We start from the raw sequence: 22,034 nt of genomic DNA, 5'->3' as shown, positions 1-22,034 counted from the left end.
GTGGCCATGGAGTATGTTAGTGGTAAGGTAAATAATCACCATTACAGTGGCCATGGAGTATGTTAGTGGTAAGGTAAATAATCACCATTACAGTGGCCATGGAGTATGTTAGTGGTAAGGTAAATAATCACCATTACAGTGGTCATGGAGTATATTAGTGGTAAGGTAAACAATCACCATTACAGTGGCCATGGAGTATGATCTAGTGGTAAGGTAAATAATCACCATTACAGTGGCCATTGAGTATGATCTAGTGGTAAGGTAAATAATCACCTTTACAGTGGTCATGGAGTATGTTAGTGGTAAGGTAAATAATCACCATTACAGTGGCCATGGAGTATGTTAGTGGTAAGGTAAATAATCACCATTACAGTGGCCATGGAGTATGATCTAGTGGTAAGGTAAATAATCACATTTACAGTGGCCATGGAGTATGTTAGTGGTAAGGTAAATAATCACCATTACAGTGGCCATGGAGTATGATCTAGTGGTAAGGTAAATAATCACATTTACAGTGGCCATGGAGTATGTTAGTGGTAAGGTAAATAATCACCATTACAGTGGCCATTGAGTATGATCTAGTGGTAAGGTAAATAATCACATTTACAGTGGCCATGGAGTATGTTAGTGGTAAGGTAAATAATCACCATTACAGTGGCCATGGAGTATGATCTAGTGGTAAGGTAAATAATCACCATTACAGTGGCCATTGAGTATGATCTAGTGGTAAGGTAAATAATCACCATTACAGTGGCCATGGAGTATGTTAGTGGTAAGGTAAATAATCACCATTACAGTGGCCATGGAGTATGATCTAGTGGTAAGGTAAATAATCACATTTACAGTGGCCATGGAGTATGTTAGTGGTAAGGTAAATAATCACCATTACAGTGGCCATGGAGTATGATCTAGTGGTAAGGTAAATAATCACATTTACAGTGGCCATGGAGTATGTTAGTGGTAAGGTAAATAATCACCATTACAGTGGCCATGGAGTATGATCTAGTGGTAAGGTAAATCATCACATTTACAGTGGCCATGGAGTATGTTAGTGGTAAGGTAAATAATCACCATTACAGTGGCCATGGAGTATGATCTAGTGGTAAGGTAAATAATCACCATTACAGTGGCCATTGAGTATGATCTAGTGGTAAGGTAAATAATCACCTTTACAGTTGTCATGGAGTATGTTAGTGGTAAGGTAAATAATCACCATTACAGTGGCCATGGAGTATGATCTAGTGGTAAGGTAAATAATCACCTTTACAGTGGTCATGGAGTATGTTAGTGGTAAGGTAAATAATCACCATTACAGTGGCCATGGAGTATGTTAGTGGTAAGGTAAATAATCACCATTACAGTGGCCATGGAGTATGTTAGTGGTAAGGTAAATAATCACCATTACAGTGGCCACGGAGTATGTTAGTGGTAAGGTAAATAATCACCATTACAGTGGTCATGGAGTATGATCTAGTGGTAAGGTAAATAATCACCATTACAGTGGCCATAGAGTATGTTCTAGTGGTAAGGTAAATAATCACTATTACAGTGGCCATGGAGTATGTTAGTGGTAAGGTAAATAATCACCATTACAGTGGCCATGGAGTATGTTAGTGGTAAGGTAAATAATAACCATTACAGTGGCCATGGAATATGTTAGTGGTAAGGTAAATAATCACATTTACAGTGGCCATGGAGTATGTTAGTTGTAAGGTAAACAATCACCATTACAGTGGCCATGGAGTATGATCTAGTGGTAAGGTAAATAATCACATTTACAGTGGCCATAGAGTATGTTAGTGGTAAGGTAAATAATCACCATTACAGTGGCCATTGAGTATGATCTAGTGGTAAGGTAAATAATCACCTTTACAGTGGTCATGGAGTATGTTAGTGGTAAGGTAAATAATCACCATTACAGTGGCCATGGAGTATGATCTAGTGGTAAGGTAAATAATCACCTTTACAGTGGCCATGGAGTATGTTAGTGGTAAGGTAAATAATCACCATTACAGTAGCCATGGAGTATGTTAGTGGTAAGGTAAATAATCACCATTACAGTGGCCATGGAGTATGTTAGTGGTAAGGTAAATAATCACCATTACAGTGGCCACGGAGTATGTTAGTGGTAAGGTAAATAATCACCATTACAGTGGCCATGGAGTATGATCTAGTGGTAAGGTAAATAATCACATTTACAGTGGCCACAGAGTATGTTAGTGGTAAGGTAAATAATCACCATTACAGTGGCCACAGAGTATGTTAGTGGTAAGGTAAATAATCACCATTACAGTGGCCATGGAGTATGTTAGTGGTAAGGTAAATAATCACCATTACAGTGGCCACAGAGTATGTTAGTAGTAAGGTAAATAATCACCATTACAGTGGCCATGGAGTATGTTAGTGGTAAGGTAAATAATCACCATTACAGTGGCCATTGAGTATGTTTTAGTGGTAAGGTAAATAATCACCATTACAGTGGCCACGGAGTATGATCTAGTGGTAAGGTAAATAATCACCATTACAGTGGCCATTGAGTATGTTCTAGTGGTAAGGTAAATAATCACCATTACAGTGGCCATTGAGTATGTTCTAGTGGTAAGGTAAATAATCACCACTACAGTGGCCATGGAGTATGATCTAGTGGTAAGGTAAATAATCACCATTACAGTGGCCATTGAGTATGTTCTAGTGGTAAGGTAAATAATCACCATTACAGTGGCCATGGAGTATGATCTAGTGGTAAGGTAAATAATCACCATTACAGTGGCCACGGAGTATGATCTAGTGGTAAGGTAAATAATCACCATTACAGTGGCCATTGAGTATGTTCTAGTGGTAAGGTAAATAATCACCATTACAGTGGCCATGGAGTATGATCTAGTGGTAAGGTAAATAATCACCATTACAGTGGCCATTGAGTATGTTCTAGTGGTAAGGTAAATAATCACCTTTACAGTGGTCATGGAGTATGTTAGTGGTAAGGTAAATAATCACCATTATAGTGGTCATGGAGTATGATCTAGTGGTAAGCTAAATAATCACCATTACAGTGGCCATAGAGTATGTTCTAGTGGTAAGGTAAATAATCACCTTTACAGTGGCCATGGAGTATGTTAGTGGTAAGGTAAATAATCACCATTACAGTGGCCATGGAGTATGTTAGTGGTAAGGTAAATAATCACCATTACAGTGGCCATGGAGTATGATCTAGTGGTAAGGTAAATAATCACCATTACAGTGGCCATAGAGTATGTTCTAGTGGTAAGGTAAATAATCACCTTTACAGTGGTCATGGAGTATGTTAGTGGTAAGGTAAATAATCACCATTACAGTGGCCATGGAGTATGTTAGTGGTAAGGTAAATCATCACATTTACAGTGGCCATGGAGTATGTTAGTGGTAAGGTAAATAATCACCATTACAGTGGCCATGGAGTATGTTAGTTTGTTCAAATAAGAAAACTAAAAGCTTGATTTATGTACAAAAAATGAATGAAAAACAAATATGATACACAACAAACTACAACCACTGAATTACAATCTTCTGACTTGGGACAGGCACATACATAATTTGGCATGTATTTTCAGAGTAGTTTTCTTGTATTTTGCTGAATAATTTATAATTTTAATACTAATTTCAGAGTATTTTCTGTTTGTCATGATGCTGCGTCTCGGTTTGTAAAGTTACTAACAGTACACAGTCCACAGGGTAGAGATTATGTCGATGAAGCAGATTTAATACCTTTAGTTCAGGTAAAGTGCTACCTTACATTAAACCATGCAGTCATACTACATGTAATGGTATGGGTAAACACATTCTGCAAGCAACACCACCAAAAGTGTCAATAATGATCTCCAGCATGTTCAAATAACAACTGACTTGGATATTTATAATTTTGATGCAATCATGTTCACCCCATGTTCTATACACCTAATTGCTATTTATCAGCCATTACCATGATTACCATACATCACAAATGTTCCAAAACAATTTTTGAAATCACAAAAGAAAATGTCTGATGACACAATAGAAAAATTATTGTTGTTAAACTGGAGAGCATGAATTTCATTACAAAAATGCTTGTCTTCACCTGGACTCGAACCCAAGACCTCTGTGTTTCAAGGCAGTGAGTTAACCAACTGAGCTAAAGAAGTACTCCCTTAGTCAACTGCTTACGACTATCTACCAAGGGAAGCAATCCTGTCACACTTTCCCCATCTCAAGAGTCATTATACCATTATGACTCTCACACAAACATACCTTGGCTAGAATTCCTCTCTAACCATTGAGGGTTTTTATACAACTGCAAACAAATTTTTGTGTTGTATAATGGTATCATGTCGTTGTCGTCGTCATCTGCGTTGTCTGAAGACACATTTGCTTACTGGACAATAACTTTAGATTTAGTGTATAGATCTCTATAAATTTTTACCAAAAGGTTTAATACCACTAAAGGAAGGTTGGGATTGATTTTGGGGGTTATGGTCCCAATAGTTTAGGAATTAGGGGCCAAAAAGGGGGTCCAAAATAAGCATTTGTGTAGGGGGTCATTGCTCAAAACGTTTTAGAATTAGGGGAAAAAAAAGGGGGGAAACTAGTTTTTTTTTCTGGTCAATGGACAATTAAGACAATTTGAAAGCAGTGTAAGGGAGGTAATTCAAAAACAGTTAACATACAATGTTTGGTATGTTCGAATTTACCTCCCTTACATTACTTGTAAATAATGTATAAAGAAATGTCAGGTTTTGGACTAATTGCAAAAAAAAAGGGGGTGGTAGTAGTTTTCATTTTTTTTCCCCCAAATTTCTCAAAATCCAAATTTTTGAAAAGTTTAAAGAAGAAATTTTTAATTGCACAATATTGCATAATAGATTTGTAAGATCTTTACATTTGTTTTGTGTCAGAAACTCATAAAATGTTTAGAATTTGATCACAATCCAAATTCTAAGCTGTATCAAGCTTGAATGTTGTGTCCATACTTGCCCCAACTGTTCAGGGTTCCACCTCTGCGGTCGTATAAAGCTGTGTCCTGTGGAGCACCTGGTTTAGTTGGGGTCAAAAGAAACCGGAGAGCATGAATTTCATTACAAAATTGTGTCTCCACCTGGACTTGAACTTGGGACCTCTGTGTTACAAGGCTAGCACGTTAATCAACTGAGCTAAAGAAGTAATTCCAAAGCTCAACCGCTTACAGCTGACTAAGTATCTACAACATTTTTTAAGGGAACCAATCTCGTCACAGTTGTATGACGTCAATATATCAAGTGTCACAGATTCTGAAATAGCAACAAGGTTAGACTAGTGACAGTCTATTTGAATTAGAACATCGTTTTGTTTTCAAAGTGCGAGAAGAATGTAATTTTAGAATGTAAGGTAAACTCAGTGAGATAGAATCAAATTAATGATTAAAACATCTATCAATGCAATTGAGAGATTGTCAACACTCAAGAGGTATCAAACCATACAGCAAGCTTTAAATTGCCTTTATTCAATACGTCTTCCTGCTATTTAGAAGTGTGACAACTTTCTATTATGTTTTTTTCCTTATTTTCAGGATATTGTAGAAACTCATCCGGGTTTAACCTTTCTACAAGAAGCTCCTGAGTTCCATTCTAGATATGTAAACACTGTAAGTTAAAACTCGTAATTAATAACACGCATATCATTATCTACAATACTAAAGCAACAAATATAGGGATTTAATAAAAATAGGTAACTCATACTGAAAAAATAGGAAGATATAGTAAAGATATTACAGATTGCTCTTGCATAAAGAACCTCCTATTGCGTGCACAAACTTTCTGTATGTTTATTAGCAAATGCATTTTTTATGCACCTTTAGATGCAAAATTCTCCGTCCAACAGAAGAATATTCTTGAATTCTTTAACATCAATGATAGTCTTGATAGAAGAGATCGGTAGAGGCATTTTTACTGTAGTTCAATGTGCTGAAGTTCTTGTTGAACAATTTTTTAATCAGAGAATTCAGAGGGGGAAATGCCATAAACAGTTTATTGGAGTATCTGAGTATGAAATATATGCTCTAGTACACATTGTTCTCCCTACATTAGCAATTGTTTTGATTAACAGTTATCATTCATGATATTGATGTATCAAACATTATATTTGTGTTGTTTCAGGTGATAGCCAGAATATTGTATTGTGTAAATAGAAGCTGGTCAGGGAAAATAACAGTAACAGAACTTAGAAAAAGTAACTTTTTATCTGTAAGTCAAATTATAACGTTCAGTATAGTTTGGTTTGAGGGAAAGGTAAGTATTACAAACATTTTCCAAAATAATTTAATCTGAATTAAATTCCAACATGAATACCAGGAAATATCTTTTTATATGAGAAATTTATAGCATTTTATTTTTACACATTTTATTCAGAGCTCTTTCTAGAATTCTGTTAACTATTGTTTCATCATATTAATGGCAAGTGAAAGGCTTGTATGTTTGTAATGATATCACATGGAATGGTACATAATGGCTATTTTGAAAAATTTGCAAATGTAGTTTATTTTTAAGAAACGAATTACAGTAAGGCTTGAATCATGGCCAGTTTTCATATCTTTATCAAAATAACATCAGAGTTAAGCTTTTTATAAAATGAATTGATAGGTGAAGGTCAGAATATTGATAAGGTCAGGTCAGGGATAAACCATTCAGGTCATATTACTTTGTTTTGGCAGATCCTGACTAGATAATGTCAGTAATATCAGAAAATAATAGGGAAATGATAAACAGCAAATTCAATACTAGTTCTCATGTTTGAATAAATAAACAGTCAAAGAAATATCATTAAAACAATGTAAAATGAAATTTATGTGCCGACAGTGAATACAGTCTTAGGACACCACATCTCTGATCAAGTGCTGTAGAATAAAAATAATTACTGACTTCTACTGATGTTATTGAGGTCTTGTACAGTCTTAGGACACCACATCTCTGATCAAGTGCTGTAGAATAAAAATAATTACTGACTTCTACATATGTTATTGAGGTCTTGTACAGTCTTAGGACACCACATCTCTGATCAAGTGCTGTAGAATAAAAATAATTACTGACTTCTACTTATGTTATTGAGGTCTTGTACAGTCTTAGGACACCACATCTCTGATCAAGTGCTGTAGAATAAAAATAATTACTGACTTCTACTTATGTTATTGAGGTCTTGTACAGTCTTAAGACACCACATCTCTGATCAAGTGCTGTAGAATAAAACTAATTACTGACTTCTACTTATGTTATTGAGGTCTTGTACAGTCTTAGGACACCACATCTCTGATCAAGTGCTGTAGAATAAAAATAATTACTGACTTCTGCTTATGTTATTGAGGTCTTGTACAGTCTTAGGACACCACATCTCTGATCAAGTGCTGTAGAATAAAAATAATTACTGACTTCTACTTATGTTATTGAGGTCTTGTACAGTCTTAGGACACCACATCTCTGATCAAGTGCTGTAGAATAAAAATAATTACTGACTTCTACTGATGTTATTGAGGTCTTGTACAGTCTTAGGACACCACATCTCTGATCAAGTGCTGTAGAATAAAAATAATTACTGACTTCTACTTATGTTATTGAGGTCTTGTACAGTCTTAAGACACCACATCTCTGATCAAGTGCTGTAGAATAAAAATAATTACTGACTTCTACATATGTTATTGAGTTCTTGTACAGTCTTAAGACACCACATCTCTGATCAAGTGCTGTAGAATAAAAATAATTACTGACTTCTACTTATGTTATTGAGGTCTTGTACAGTCTTAAGGCACCACATCTCTGATCAAGTGCTGTAGAATAAAAATAATTACTGACTTCTACTTATGTTATTGAGGTCTTGTACAGTCTTAAGACACCACATCTCTGATCAAGTGCTGTAGAATAAAAATAATTACTGACTTCTACTTATGTTATTAAGGTCTTGTACAGTCTTAGGACACCACATCTCTGATCAAGTGCTGTAGAATAAAAATAATTACTGACTTCTACTTATGTTATTGAGGTCTTGTACAGTCTTAGGACACCACATCTCTGATCAAGTGCTGTAGAATAAAAATAATTACTGACTTCTACTTATGTTATTGAGGTCTTGTACAGTCTTAGGACACCACATCTCTGATCAAGTGCTGTAGAATAAAAATAATTACTGACTTCTACTTATGTTATTGAGGTCTTGTACAGTCTTAGGACACCACATCTCTGATCAAGTGCTGTAGAATAAAAATAATTACTGACTTCTACTTATGTTATTGAGGTCTTGTACAGTCTTAGGACATCACATCTCTGATCAAGTGCTGTAGAATAAAAATAATTACTGACTTCTACTTATGTTATTGAGGTCTTGTACAGTCTTAAGACACCACATCTCTGATCAAGTGCTGTAGAATAAAAATAATTACTGACTTCTACTTATGTTATTGAGGTCTTGTACAGTCTTAGGACACCACATCTCTGATCAAGTGCTGTAGAATAAAAATAATTACTGACTTCTACTTATGTTATTGAGGTCTTGTACAGTCTTAAGACACCACATCTCTGATCAAGTGCTGTAGAATAAAAATAATTACTGACTTCTACATATGTTATTGAGGTCTTGTACAGTCTTAGGACACCACATCTCTGATCAAGTGCTGTAGAATAAAAATAATTACTGACTTCTACTTATGTTATTGAGTTCTTGTACAGTCTTAAGACACCACATCTCTGATCAAGTGCTGTAGAATAAAAATAATTACTGACTTCTACTTATGTTATTGAGGTCTTGTACAGTCTTAGGACACCACATCTCTGATCAAGTGCTGTAGAATAAAAATAATTACTGACTTCTACTTATGTTATTAAGGTCTTGTACAGTCTTAAGACACCACATCTCTGATCAAGTGCTGTAGAATAAAAATAATTACTGACTTCTACTTATGTTATTGAGGTCTTGTACAGTCTTAGGACACCACATCTCTGATCAAGTGCTGTAGAATAAAAATAATTACTGACTTCTACTTATGTTATTGAGTTCTTGTACAGTCTTAAGACACCACATCTCTGATCAAGTGCTGTAGAATAAAAATAATTACTGACTTCTACTTATGTTATTGAGGTCTTGTACAGTCTTAAGACACCACATCTCTGATCAAGTGCTGTAGAATAAAAATAATTACTGACTTCTACTTATGTTATTGAGTTCTTGTACAGTCTTAAGACACCACATCTCTGATCAAGTGCTGTAGAATAAAAATAATTACTGACTTCTACTTATGTTATTGAGGTCTTGTACAGTCTTAGGACACCACATCTCTGATCAAGTGCTGTAGAATAAAAATAATTACTGACTTCTACTTATGTTATTAAGGTCTTGTACAGTCTTAGGACACCACATCTCTGATCAAGTGCTGTAGAATAAAAATAATTACTGACTTCTACTTATGTTATTAAGGTCTTGTACAGTCTTAGGACACCACATCTCTGATCAAGTGCTGTAGAATAAAAATAATTACTGACTTCTACTTATGTTATTGAGGTCTTGAAGATTTATATAATACATGTTGTACTTGCAACTGAGACTGAATAGATATTGTAATAGAGCAAATGAAAACAAACCCCAAAACTTTGTTAAACTTATCAATAGAATTCATAATTGCTGCTGTTATCGTATTGCCCAGGCCAGTTTGTTTTAAACTTTATCAACAAATTGATTGGTATATGTGGTGACATCAAAATCCATAGGTCTTTATATTTTTTTCATTATCAAAATACTTGACCAGAAAATTGTTTGTTTCTGTCATGAAAGCAACACAAATACAACCTCATAGATTGGTTATTGCATTTTCCTGAAGGAGATAGTGTGAAAGAAATGCTGTCAATTTTGCCAAATGCCAATGAGACAACTCTCCACAAGAGGCCAAAGACATAGAAATCCTTAACAATGAGATAAACCCGTAACACATAGTCAGCTATAAAAGGTCCTGGAAGGATGAATGTAAAACAAATCAACAAGAAAACTAACAGCCTAATATGTGTACAAAATAATGAAAGAAAAAAACAAATATGATGTGCAGTTTATTTATATTACATTCATGTGTTTATTTATATTACATTCATATGTTATTTATATTATATTCATGTGTTTATTTATATTACAGTCATGTGTTTATATATTTTACACGCATGTGTTTATTTATATTACAGTCATGTGTTTATATATTTTACACGCATGTGTTTATTGATATTACATTCATGTGTTTATATATTTAACATACATGTTATATTTATTTTTCAGACATTATCTTTATTAGAAGAAGAAGATGATATAAATCAAGTTATGGACTATTTTTCTTATGAACATTTTTATGTGATATATTGTAAATTCTGGGAACTAGATAAAGATCATGATTTGTTAATAGATAAACATGACCTAGCTCGCCATAATGATCATGGTGAGTATATTGTAAATTCTGGGAACTAGATAAAGATCATGATTTGTTAATAGATAAACATGACCTAGCTCGCCATAATGATCATGGTGAGTATATTGTAAATTCTGGGAACTAGATAAAGATCATGATTTGTTAATAGATAAACATGACCTAGCTCGCCATAATGATCATGGTGAGTATGTCATACAAACACGATTCATATTTAAAACAAGTAAGAAAATTAGATGAGTATAGATCCTACTACTGCATCATGGCTGACAAGATATTTCTAAACTTTAAAAAAAAATTTTTAATTTGAAATGTGAGGCTTATCAAGTGTTTTCAAAATATTAAAATTTAATAGTCAAGAGTGGAGAAGTTTCATATATTATTGTTTTAATCTGCTTGCCTTATGATTTGTAGACGATATGTAGTCTGTAAGAACGAGTAATCTTTGTGATCACCTTCTTGTTACATTATTAAAGAAAATCAGAGAAAAGCAAGAAAATTTGACATCAAAAATGGATTTTGAGCAATGAAGAATCTGACTACAATACATACACTTATCATAAAAATGAAATCAAATAGAAAATCATAGCTGAGCTGTCAGTATCAACTCTGAAGAATCAGTAAACAGTATTGATCATTTATTATGTTTTAGCTTACAATAACAACCATAGAAATTAACCACTGTCATATTAAAAGTGTACCTTATAATTGTAATGATTTTTAACTTTTTTAACATGATTTGCTTTAACTATCACAAAAAGCTAATAATTTTATTTTCATTAAAAATGTTTTGTGCTAAGCTCTTAACATAAATGCTTTTAAGGGCATACGACACAGTAACAGGGGAGGTAATGACGTTGCTAACGTAAAATGTTATTTTCGCGACGTCAAACTGTGACATATCGGGAAAAGATGCATTTTTCGACTAATTTTTCAGACTGATTAAATTTGAAAAGGAGTGCATGGACCCCGATTTTTTAAAACAACATTTTGTTTCATTTTGTAGGGAAATTATGTGGACCAAATTTTATAAAACTGTAGTTCAATAGTGCAATTTTTTTAATTTTGAAAAATATACAGCAAAAAATGACGTTTTTTTTCTGAATTCATGACCATTTGATTAATATGAGTTATTTCTGAACAAAAAATGCATAAATTTTTCAAATACTTATAAAATACAGAAGTTAAAAATTATTTAACAAAAAACAATTTGTGTTTATCTTTTAAAACAAAAAAGTTATGTCTTTCTTTCGAAAGGGAAAATACGGCCACAAATCAGAATTTTGAGCAAATATACAAAATTTCGACCTCATTTAACTCAAAAAGTAGCACATGAAGGTATATTTTTTATTACATATTTGATTTAATCAGGTAAAAAATAGCCTATATGCAAATTTCATCAACTTGTAAATACGGGATCAAAACTGTATCGTATGCCCTTAATGTAAAATTAAAATGAGGTGATCACATTATGCATCTAATTAAACTCATGATTTCTAATCCAAGATAACGTTATGGAAACCTTCGCCAAGAAATATTCATACATCATTGTATTAAAAGCTCATCTATTGCATTTGTTAAAAACATTATTACATAAATGTGAAGTAATGAAGGAAAAATTAACTGTAACAATTATGTTGTGTTTTTTCAGCTGTAAATTCCAGAACAATAGAGAGAATATTTTCTGGTGCTGTGATAAAGTAAGTACAATTAGTTAACGACATACAAAAATGTAAGTAAGCGATTATGTCACAAACATTTCATTGCTCAAAAAACTGTACAAATAATTAGATCTGTTAACTGTTGATGGGTATAAGTATAATATTTATTTCTTAAAAACCTGTTTCGTAGCATGCTTAACTTCTTAAATACTTTTCTTGCATATTCTAGATTCTGTTTCAGTTTATGTCAAGGTTACATTAGTTTCCTTACATTTTATTTTGTGTTAAGATATAATAATAAGAAAATGTGGTAAGATTGCCCATTAGACAACTCTGGACCAGAGAAAAAATGATATACAAATGAGCAACTATTGCTCATGATAAACTGTTCAACAGTGAACAAAACCCATACGCCATAGCAAGGTAGAAAGGCCCAACAGTGACAAATGTAAGCAATTAAGCACGATAACTAACATTATGATTTTATTTACAAAACAATTAGACGAAAAAAATATGATACACAACAACAGAAGACTACCACTGAATTACAGGTTTATAAGAAATATTTTGGTTAAGGATGTCTGCTGCTCTAATTTAAAATAACAAGGATTTCATGTGGTTGCTTAAAATGAAAACAACTTTGATATTTAAACAAAATAAAGTAATAAAATCATTAGTCTCGTGTGTAGTTTTCAAAATACGAGACATTTAGAAAATGGCGGGAAAAGGGTTTTCTTCAGACTTTACTATTTGTTAACATTGGAATTGTTTTTTACCCTTTAAACCAAGAAAAAGTAACAAGGATTTCATGCCGCCGGATCACTAAATCTGAAATGATCTATTGAACAGATTTATGAAGACAAAAGTGGGGTGTCGTGTAAAAAAAAATTTAATACATTTGGATGGATAAAACCTGAGAAAATGGAAAATATGACAAGAATTCAAAAACATGACCAGCAGACATCCTTAATACTGTATTTATAGTAGTAGAAAGAAGTACTTCACATCTGATTATTGTTTTGCTTGTTGCATAATTCCTTTACATCTAAACATTGATTTAATTTTCATATATATACCTAATCACTGTTTGTAAGTTTTTGAAGTAAAACATATTTGTATTTTTTTTAGAGGTAAAAATGCATTAGAGGGGAAAATGTCATATCCACAGTTTGTTTGTTTTTTGTTATCAGAAGAAGATAAAAGAAATCCAACAAGGTAATTTCATATAATTTTCAAATTGTTTGCATAAAAAAACCTTATGTGATCACAGTTGCAGGGTTACTGATACAAGGGAGATTACTGTAGATATTTCTATTGTATTACAAGGGAAGGTTGAACGTAACCTTATTATCAGTTTTGACAAAGTTGGGGTTTAATATTTATTTTTGCAATAGAATCTTTTTATTGCCAATTTCAACTTTTGCCATAATGACTAGGCAACGCAAAGCCAAAAATTCAAGTTTTACTATGGTATTTGACCTTTGATAATCATAAGAAAATGTTCAGTATTGCATATTTATTCGAAAGAATTTCTAAGACAATGACTAATATCCTTTATTTTCAGTGTTGAATATTGGTTTAGAGTTATGGACCTTGATGGGGACGGTGTGATATCAATGTATGAAATGGAATATTTTTATGAAGAACAAATGCAAAAAATGGAGGCTTTAGGGATAGAAAAGTTACCTTTTGAAGATTGTTTATGTCAGGTAATTTTTAAAATGCATACAGAATTTGTATGAATGTGTATTCTTAGTAATTGCAATATTTCTCATGCATGAAATGATTGCATGAAAATATGAAAAAACATTCCTTATTATTTATTTTCAGAAAATAAATGAAATAAAGATTAAATTTATATGTAAAATCTTTTTTTTCGCTGGTATCTGCTAAAATATTGGTGGCGCTCTCGTTAAATCTCAATTTATATCAGAATGTTTAAGATATAACTTTTAAAAAATTCTCCTAATTAAAAAAATACTATAGATACAATTATTTAACTAAGTGGCAAATTGACAGTCAGTAAGGTTGTGACACAGAATAGCCAACTAGTGTAAAGACATTTTCCTAAGATAAATGGAAGTGTACAAATTTCTTTAAATAAGAGTGAAATTGACAAGCTACATACCATTCAGCTTCAACTTACCTCCAAGAAAAGCATCAATTGGCAAGAGTGTACTTGCATTTCAATAATTGAAATGTCATTTTAATAATTTAAATGTATGTTTAAGTGAATTTAATATTCATCTGTTTTTAAATGTAGTAGCACTAGAACAGTTTCTTTGATTTTTTTACATGACACAATAAAGTCATCAATTAATGTCAGAATTCATACATGATTATGTATTTTAAAAAAGATTGTACTTGTTCATTTCAGATGTTAGATTTAGTAAGACCTAAGGACAACGAAAGAATAACTTTAGCTGATCTCAAAAATTGTAAAATGACTCATATATTTTTTGACACGTTCATCAACCTTGATAAATTCCTTGATCATGAGCAGAGAGATCCATTTTCTAATATGAGGGTAGGTAAAATTATCAAAGGTACATGGATTTGTATCAGAAGTCAGTTAAATATAGAAAAAATACAAATAATCAGAACTTTAAAAAAAAATATAAGAAGATGTGGTATGATTGTTGAACTCTCAACCAAAGAACATAGATCTTAACAACTTTTAGGCCCAGAAATGACAAATGCTAAACATTTCAAACGAGAAAACTAATGGCCATTTTGATTATTTCAATTCATTTTTGCTAAATTATTAAAGATACAAATCTGGTTACCATGACAAACAACTTCCAAAAAATTGAAAAAAGTTTGGTTTTAAGAATTAACCTGTATTTTGGGTAGACACATTGCAATTTGTATTGCTTATAGTGTTATGGTATTATCGTATAGTGGGTTATTTTCGCGGATAGAACAAAATCGCCAAATTAAATAGTGTTGTTCCGATGATCGGAATAAGTAGGAAATATGTTGGTTGGGCCTGGCCATATTGATAATCGATTGAGATTTTGTTTGATCGATTGTCGTTAAAGTTTTCCGGACTTTTAGCTTATCAACTTCTGGTCCGTTTCCGGTTTGCATTTTATATGCGCAGCAAACAAATAATAACAAAAAATATCAGGATCGATGACAATAATATCAAACATCCTATAATTAAAGACATAACCAATTTCTTTCTTCATAAACGTGACAAATGCATTGACTATAAATATTTGCAGATTGATGGAATATTATTTAAAATTAATAACTTTGTATGAAATATATACTTTCTTTCAATACCGGTACTTGCAACTTGAGAGCGTACATAAAATCATTCTGATTTGAGACAAAATAATTTCTTTGCTTCATTAGAACGTGTTGCAAATTGCCTTTTATTAATGTTTTATCTATTTGTAGCATCAAAAACGTCATATTCCTTTCCAAATTGCTTGCCAAACATCGTTTATTTTTGTATATTTCCGAAATTTGTCAGCCATATTGAAAAATATAAGAATCACGAATCGGATACGGTTCAACAATGTAATAATTCAGCATTCTTGCAATTATAAGTTCAGACGCACGAATGACACAATTGACAGAAAAAAATGATGATCACAAAAGTGAAAAAGAAGCATTATACACGAATTAACAGACCTTGGCTTAATCCCCTATGTTTACTGTATATATTATAATGCAAATGCATTGTTTTATTTTTTTCTGTTAATCTTAAATTTCTTAAAGTTAAAAACTTTATATTTCTTTTCTCAACTAGAAGCATTCAAATGTTTATACAACTATGTTATTGAAATTGTATTGTGAGTTACACAGTTGAAATTTAGAAATGTTAGTGTCTCTGTTGGTAATTAATGTTGTAATTATGAGATCAATATGAATCTTGATTCTTATTAATTATTGTTTTAACTGCTAAATAAATAGTTATCAAAGGTACCAGGATTATAATTTAGTACGACAGAATATGAAAAGGAAACAAAAGATCAAATATGAATATATAAACTCTGCAATGATAAGGATTATACACATTAGACATGTACAATGAGACTAAATGCATGATTTCATTTGAAAAAAAGGGCAAGGTATTATGATGCGATTATAACCGATAGTCGGTTGGTTGCTGTCAACCTGTTGTAATAGATAATCGGTTGGTAATTTCAACCGATTATCCAACACTAAAATTAAATTCAGCCAAATTAAAAGTGTACATGCTAAAGTATTGATAAAAGTTTTAAATCTGCCAAAATGATAACCGCCAAAATATTTCGTATACCTTATTCAATGAAAATCGCGAAATTTTACACGCGCATAAATAACCCGCTATAAGGTATTTGATTTTAGGTGAAATTTTTATTTGGTGAATCAAGAATATTTTTTACGTTTATAGTAGTCTGACAAGTGTTTTATGTTAAAAATATTGCAATTTAACTTTTTTCAGTGAGAATAGTTAACAAATATCTTGATTATTTTGATAGGATGTTGACTCTGACATACCAGAGCCAACAGATTGGGAGAGGTATGCTGCAGAAGAATATGAACTTCTGGTGGCTGAAGAAGGAGCTAATGACCAAGAGGAAGTGTAAGTTTGCTCCATGTTGGTCATCGTACAAAGTTTTAATGGCTGACATTTTTATGCTTAGTTTGTGCCCTTGCAGTAACATTTCATTTTGACAATAGTAGAATCTGGTTCTGAGGTTTTGAAATAAAAAAGTTTTTTTTTAATGAAGTGGTAAAAAAGATAGAAAAAAATAAAGAACTGTACAAATAAGCCTAAACTTGATAATTCATTTAAGATGTTGCTTTTCAGAAATGTTGGTTGATATTAAAGTCAACAAAATATGGTAAATTTCTAAAAAAATATTTCATGTAACCATTGTAATTGCAAAGCTTGAAATTCATAAATTTAACTGCTTGAAATCAGCATGTAAATTAAAAGGGGTTAAAGTGATTTTTTATTTTATGCATGTGTCAAAGACAAATGTTTTTTGTTTGTCTATCCTAATTTATTATTCTTAAATATTGAAATAAGCTTTATTGTTCTAATATGGGTGCTGTACACATCATATTAAAAGAGCTATGATAGCAAAGTTTTGATTGAAAATTTAATTCTGCAAAGCTTCAAATATAAAACTTTTATATCCATTTTTATCATTTCCCCCATAAGATGCTTTTGCTTTTTAGGGATTCGAAATCCTTTAAAATTTAAAAATCCATGAAACTTGGTTATATCTTTCTGGCATAAGCTTTGTTAAAAGAGGACTTTTTGTAAAAACATTTTCTCTAAATTCTGTTGCATTTCAATTGGTTTGATGAAACTTGATAGCCACACTTTGATTGAATTTTCTAGTGATTTACTAGGATTGTCTATCCAGTGATCACATTGCATTCATCATTTTCAATTAAATCATTAAGAAATGTATTCTACCAGCATATCCTACTGATTCTATTATTATCAACTTTGATAGATTTCAAAAAAATTTAAATGCTCTTAAAATTTCACATTTTAAAGTTTGAAAATAATACTTTATAGAGTGGAAAATTAGGGTTATTTGTGCATCTATAGAAATTTAAACAGACCTTTATTACAACACTTAAAAAATCAAACAGACCTTTATTACAACACTTAAAAAATCAAACAGACCTTTATTACAACACTTAAAAAATCAAACAGACCTTTATAACAACACTTATAAATTCAAAAAGACCTTCTTTACAACACTTTTTTGCAGAATATCAGTTAGTCAAATTGAAAAATTAAACAGTTTTGTTATTCATAATACAACAACATGACAAATGTTTTTTTAAATTTTTATGGGATATTTTAATATATTTCATTCCTAAAACAGTGAAAAATCTGTTCTATCATCATGGGAATCGACCGAGTTAAAGGACACAACAGATACTAGGTATATTATGTTTGGCACATCCTATTGATGATTGAGTGAGGTTACCGTGTGTATTATTTATCCCCATGTCAATACTTTAATCTCTCTTTGTATATAATCACTAAACCTCAAAACATAATATTCAAGTAAAAATTCTCTCCAGTTATAACAGTCAATTTTTATCGGACTTAATCCCATAATCTCTGATCACTTTAGGGAACGTTCACTATACTGTTTGTCTTATTTGTCCATAAAGAACCCTTTAAAATAAGGTTTCTTATTAATGTGCTGGAAGACACTTTATTTCCTTTTTGGAAAGTCAACAACAGTAATTCTACCTCATCTTTGGAAGGGGAAATTATATTTAACTAAAGCTCAAATTGACATTCCTTTTGGTATGACTCATGTTTTTGCTTCTAGAACAATGCTTTTCAATTTTTTTCTAACCTTTAAACATTTCAAATATCACAAAGAAAATCAGTTATACATTTTTTACAGCAAAAAAACAAACAAACATAAAAAAGATAGAATAGAGCATATCTCTCATATACATTTTGGGGTTCCTTTTTATAATTCATAGGTATATAAGTCGGTGACTTTGTTAGATAATTTTGCAAAGAAAAGATCATGATAAATTAATCTTTGATCTTTTTAAGTTGATTAACTGTCGTAATCTATTCTTTGAATATTATCTACTTCAGTCAAAAATTATACAGATTTAGAAAGTTTAAACAGAGTCAACAAGTAAGCTGACATGATTTATGGGAAAATTTTACTCTACAGTTACTTCCACATTTTACATTAGATTATCAGGGATGATTTTTTGGTGAAAAGAAGTTTACCAAGGTGGTCTTTCAGATTTCATTATGTCCTAACTTTTATGGCGCACATTATAATGTATGCATATTGAAGTTTCTTTTCATAAAGTTTTTCATTTTATTCATTTTGACTTTAGTTATTGAGTTAATCATTATGATTTTTGAGATTGTGTTTATCATGTTTTATGTTTTCATTTAGATTATTTAAGAGAATGTACTGATATTTATGAAATGTTCACATTTATTCTGTTAATAATGCGGTGTTTGACACTACTAACCTATGTATTCACCTGTCACCTTTGTAGTCTGATAAGTGACCACTTTTCCCCACCCACATTTACATGGGGGTAGTAAAAGAGGTAGGTGAGGATGTATTGTTGCACGTACAGTGACAGAGTATGAAATCATTGGCATATTAAAAACAACATTGTTTTCTTGCAACTTCTCAATTCTATTTAGCTTATAAATGTTATGAGCTAAGTAAACAAATATTTTGTTCAGACATTAAAAATTAATTGCCCAGTAGAAACTTTTGATATACGTAGATTTCTAAAATTTGTATTTCTTCTCGTGCGATACAAATTAGCCAGGATAAATAATTTGAGGATGTTTGTCTTGTATAGTCTTAAGTGATATGATATAAATAGATATGACCAAAATTTATCAAATTAAAAGAGAGGGAAAACAGGCTTTTTAAAAAATAAAATAACCTGGTAAAAGAGAAAATAACAAAAATCAAAAGCTCAAACAAATGGAAAACAACTGTCATATTCATTTAGATTATAAATATTGCATGAAATTTGGAATAAAAACAGATATAAATGAAATCCCCTTTGATAGTATGTTATGAAAATTTTAGATAAATTTTGCTCCTTTATTTCTTGTCTTATACTATAATCTTAACTCATAATTTTGAATAATATGCACCTAAAAAGATAGTTTAAATGTACATTGATAAAAAAAAATATTTACTGAAGTTGATTTATAACCTGTGTTTCATACTCTGTTTACTGTTAGATTCATATTTGTGTTGTACCTGTTTATTGTATTCTTCTTGTTCTATTTTTAGCATCTTGTTTCGTTGTTTATTTATTTATGTTTCTTTTCATTCAGTGAACTTTTGAGGTATGAATGTAGAGCTTAGATGAAGACAGATTATATTAACAGTCTCTGTTTCTCTTCTCCACTCTTTGTTAATATATATATATATTCTAATTGATAATATCAAAGGCAGGTGCATTATGGACAAATCATCTTGAAATAAGGCTATTATGTAGGACTAAAAACACAACATTGAATATTTAGTGGAGAAAAAACATAAATTATGTATTTATCATTTTCAGGTACCATTTCATCAAAAAATATTTCCAAATCAAAGCACCTGGCTTTGTGAAACATACTTTTTGTACGTGGAATTAATCAATATTGAATATGACAAAACAAAACATTAGTTCCTTATTATATATCATTTTAAGATAACATTTCATAAAAAAATATTCAAATCTATGTTGAAAAAACTACCTGGCTTTGTGAAATTTGTAATCCACCCTCTTTATTTTATTTTTATCTCACAAAGACTTTACTCCTACCTCTATCCTCACAATCACCCACATTCCATACACTCCTGTTGACTTTTTTTTTTTTAGAAGGATTGGTGTTTTTTTAATCAGTTCTAAATGCCTAATGTTTGATTTTGTTTGGTCTCTCATCTCTTTCCTTTTGGCAATAGTGGTGTCTCTTCAATTAGATTAATGATTAGTTTCATTTCTCCCTTAGTACCTTTTCCCTTGTTGATTGAAATATGTTAAGCTCACCTGACCATAAGGCCACATGAGTTACTGCCAGCACTGGCCATCCATGTTAGTCATTTTCGTCAAGGTACTGTACATTTTCAAAGATACTGTTAAAACTAATTTTAACCAAGTTTGAGTTGAATGATCCTTAGGGTATTAAACATAAAGTTTGTAGTGTTTTTCACAGTCAGTCAACAGACTGCCATTACAAAAATGTTAAGGTGAACGAACCATTGGATGACTCTGTAAGATGAGGATGAGGAGTTATTGCCCTTAATTGTTGACTTTTGTTTAATTTATTGTTTTTGCCTTTTATCTAAAAAATTATGATAGATTGGCAAAAAGTGTGAACAGCAAAAATTATTAGAAATACAAGATATATACAAAAAAAATGCTAGTACAACAAAAGCTGTTTGTGGTAGCCTTTAAAGACAATTTTAGAACATTTTTCCTGTCCATGGAACACAATTTTTTTGAAGGTCTTCTCCTATGAAAGTACTGAACCAATTCCAACATAAATTGCAATTCGGGTCAATGATTCATAGGGTATCTAGTATAAAATGCAAGGTAAGCTATACATGATCCTGGGAGTCATTATTCTTTTGTATTCTAAATAGAAATAGGGGAGATTCATACTGTCAATAACACTTGACAGATTGTTGATTCTTTTAATTTTTTCATGAAACCTTTTGCTAAATTTTTACCAGAATGATAAAATTTGTTATATGTTTAATATCTGTTTTATATGTTTCCTGGAGGACACTCAGATTTAATAAATCACGGTCCAAGAATGGATTATAAAAAATGACTTCAGCTCTTTCATCTGGTGTTTATCTGTTTAATCTGTACATATATATTCTTCTTTCTTATCTGTACATACCTTTAATTAATATGTAATTGGTGTATATGCTAGAAAATATAAATCTCAATGCATGCACTGCTATTAAAACAATTCTTGAGCACTTCTCTATATTCTAAATTTTATTATTGTAATTTTGATTCAGCTGATGGTAGATTAACAATACCCCTGCTCCTAAATTTCCAAAATATGATGTTTCAATGATTTTTCTTAAATCATATAATCTGGTAATATTTGGTTGTCTGAGCCTTTAATACAAATTTTCAATAAAGGAAATAGTTGTGATGCTGATATAAATTATGCTATATAATCACTCATGTTGAATATTTTAAAACTCATAATAAGCTAGATAAAAAAAAATTAATGAAAATGTATTTGAAACTGAAGGAACTAAACAAATACGGAGGTAGTTATAAATATATCTTGGAACCTGTCTTAATAAATATTTATTTCATGGATTTATCCTGTTGATATATTTATTGTGAATAACTTGTGAAACTTTGATCGCTCACAGAATTCAGTAATTGTTGATGATATTAGTATTCAGGAGAATTTTGTAAGCAGCCATTTTCTTTTTCTTTTTACA

The 22,034-nt window shown here is 31.3% G+C and overlaps 1 protein-coding gene across 7 annotated transcripts in view; it reads left to right on the top strand.

The window, feature by feature from the left end:
• The window catches only part of LOC143067323 (serine/threonine-protein phosphatase 2A regulatory subunit B'' subunit beta-like), a 67,860-nt gene that overhangs the window by 43,126 nt on the left and 2,700 nt on the right, over positions 1-22,034 (top strand). For 3 of the 7 annotated variants that reach the window (XM_076240485.1, XM_076240483.1, XM_076240484.1), the window contains 10 exons: positions 3,644-3,755; positions 5,558-5,632; positions 6,144-6,230; positions 10,288-10,444; positions 12,084-12,132; positions 13,222-13,308; positions 13,658-13,802; positions 14,471-14,620; positions 16,569-16,672; positions 17,940-17,999. In XM_076240485.1, the coding sequence (XP_076096600.1) occupies positions 3,644-3,755; positions 5,558-5,632; positions 6,144-6,230; positions 10,288-10,444; positions 12,084-12,132; positions 13,222-13,308; positions 13,658-13,802; positions 14,471-14,620; positions 16,569-16,672; positions 17,940-17,999 (1,026 nt within the window). Of the gene's footprint in view, positions 1-3,643; positions 3,756-5,557; positions 5,633-6,143; positions 6,231-10,287; positions 10,445-12,083; positions 12,133-13,221; positions 13,309-13,657; positions 13,803-14,470; positions 14,621-16,568; positions 16,673-16,900; positions 16,935-17,939; positions 18,000-19,101; positions 19,156-19,909; positions 22,028-22,034 lie in introns of those variants that run through there. The other 4 variants (XM_076240487.1, XM_076240490.1, XM_076240488.1 and 1 more) reach the window with 4 other exon arrangements.

The sequence above is a fragment of the Mytilus galloprovincialis genome, chromosome 3 (genome assembly GCF_965363235.1).
Source record: "Mytilus galloprovincialis chromosome 3, xbMytGall1.hap1.1, whole genome shotgun sequence".
Classification (NCBI taxonomy): domain Eukaryota; kingdom Metazoa; phylum Mollusca; class Bivalvia; order Mytilida; family Mytilidae; genus Mytilus; species Mytilus galloprovincialis.
The sequence above is the reverse complement of the archived record's forward strand: the minus strand, read 5'-3'. Positions and strand labels throughout refer to the sequence as shown.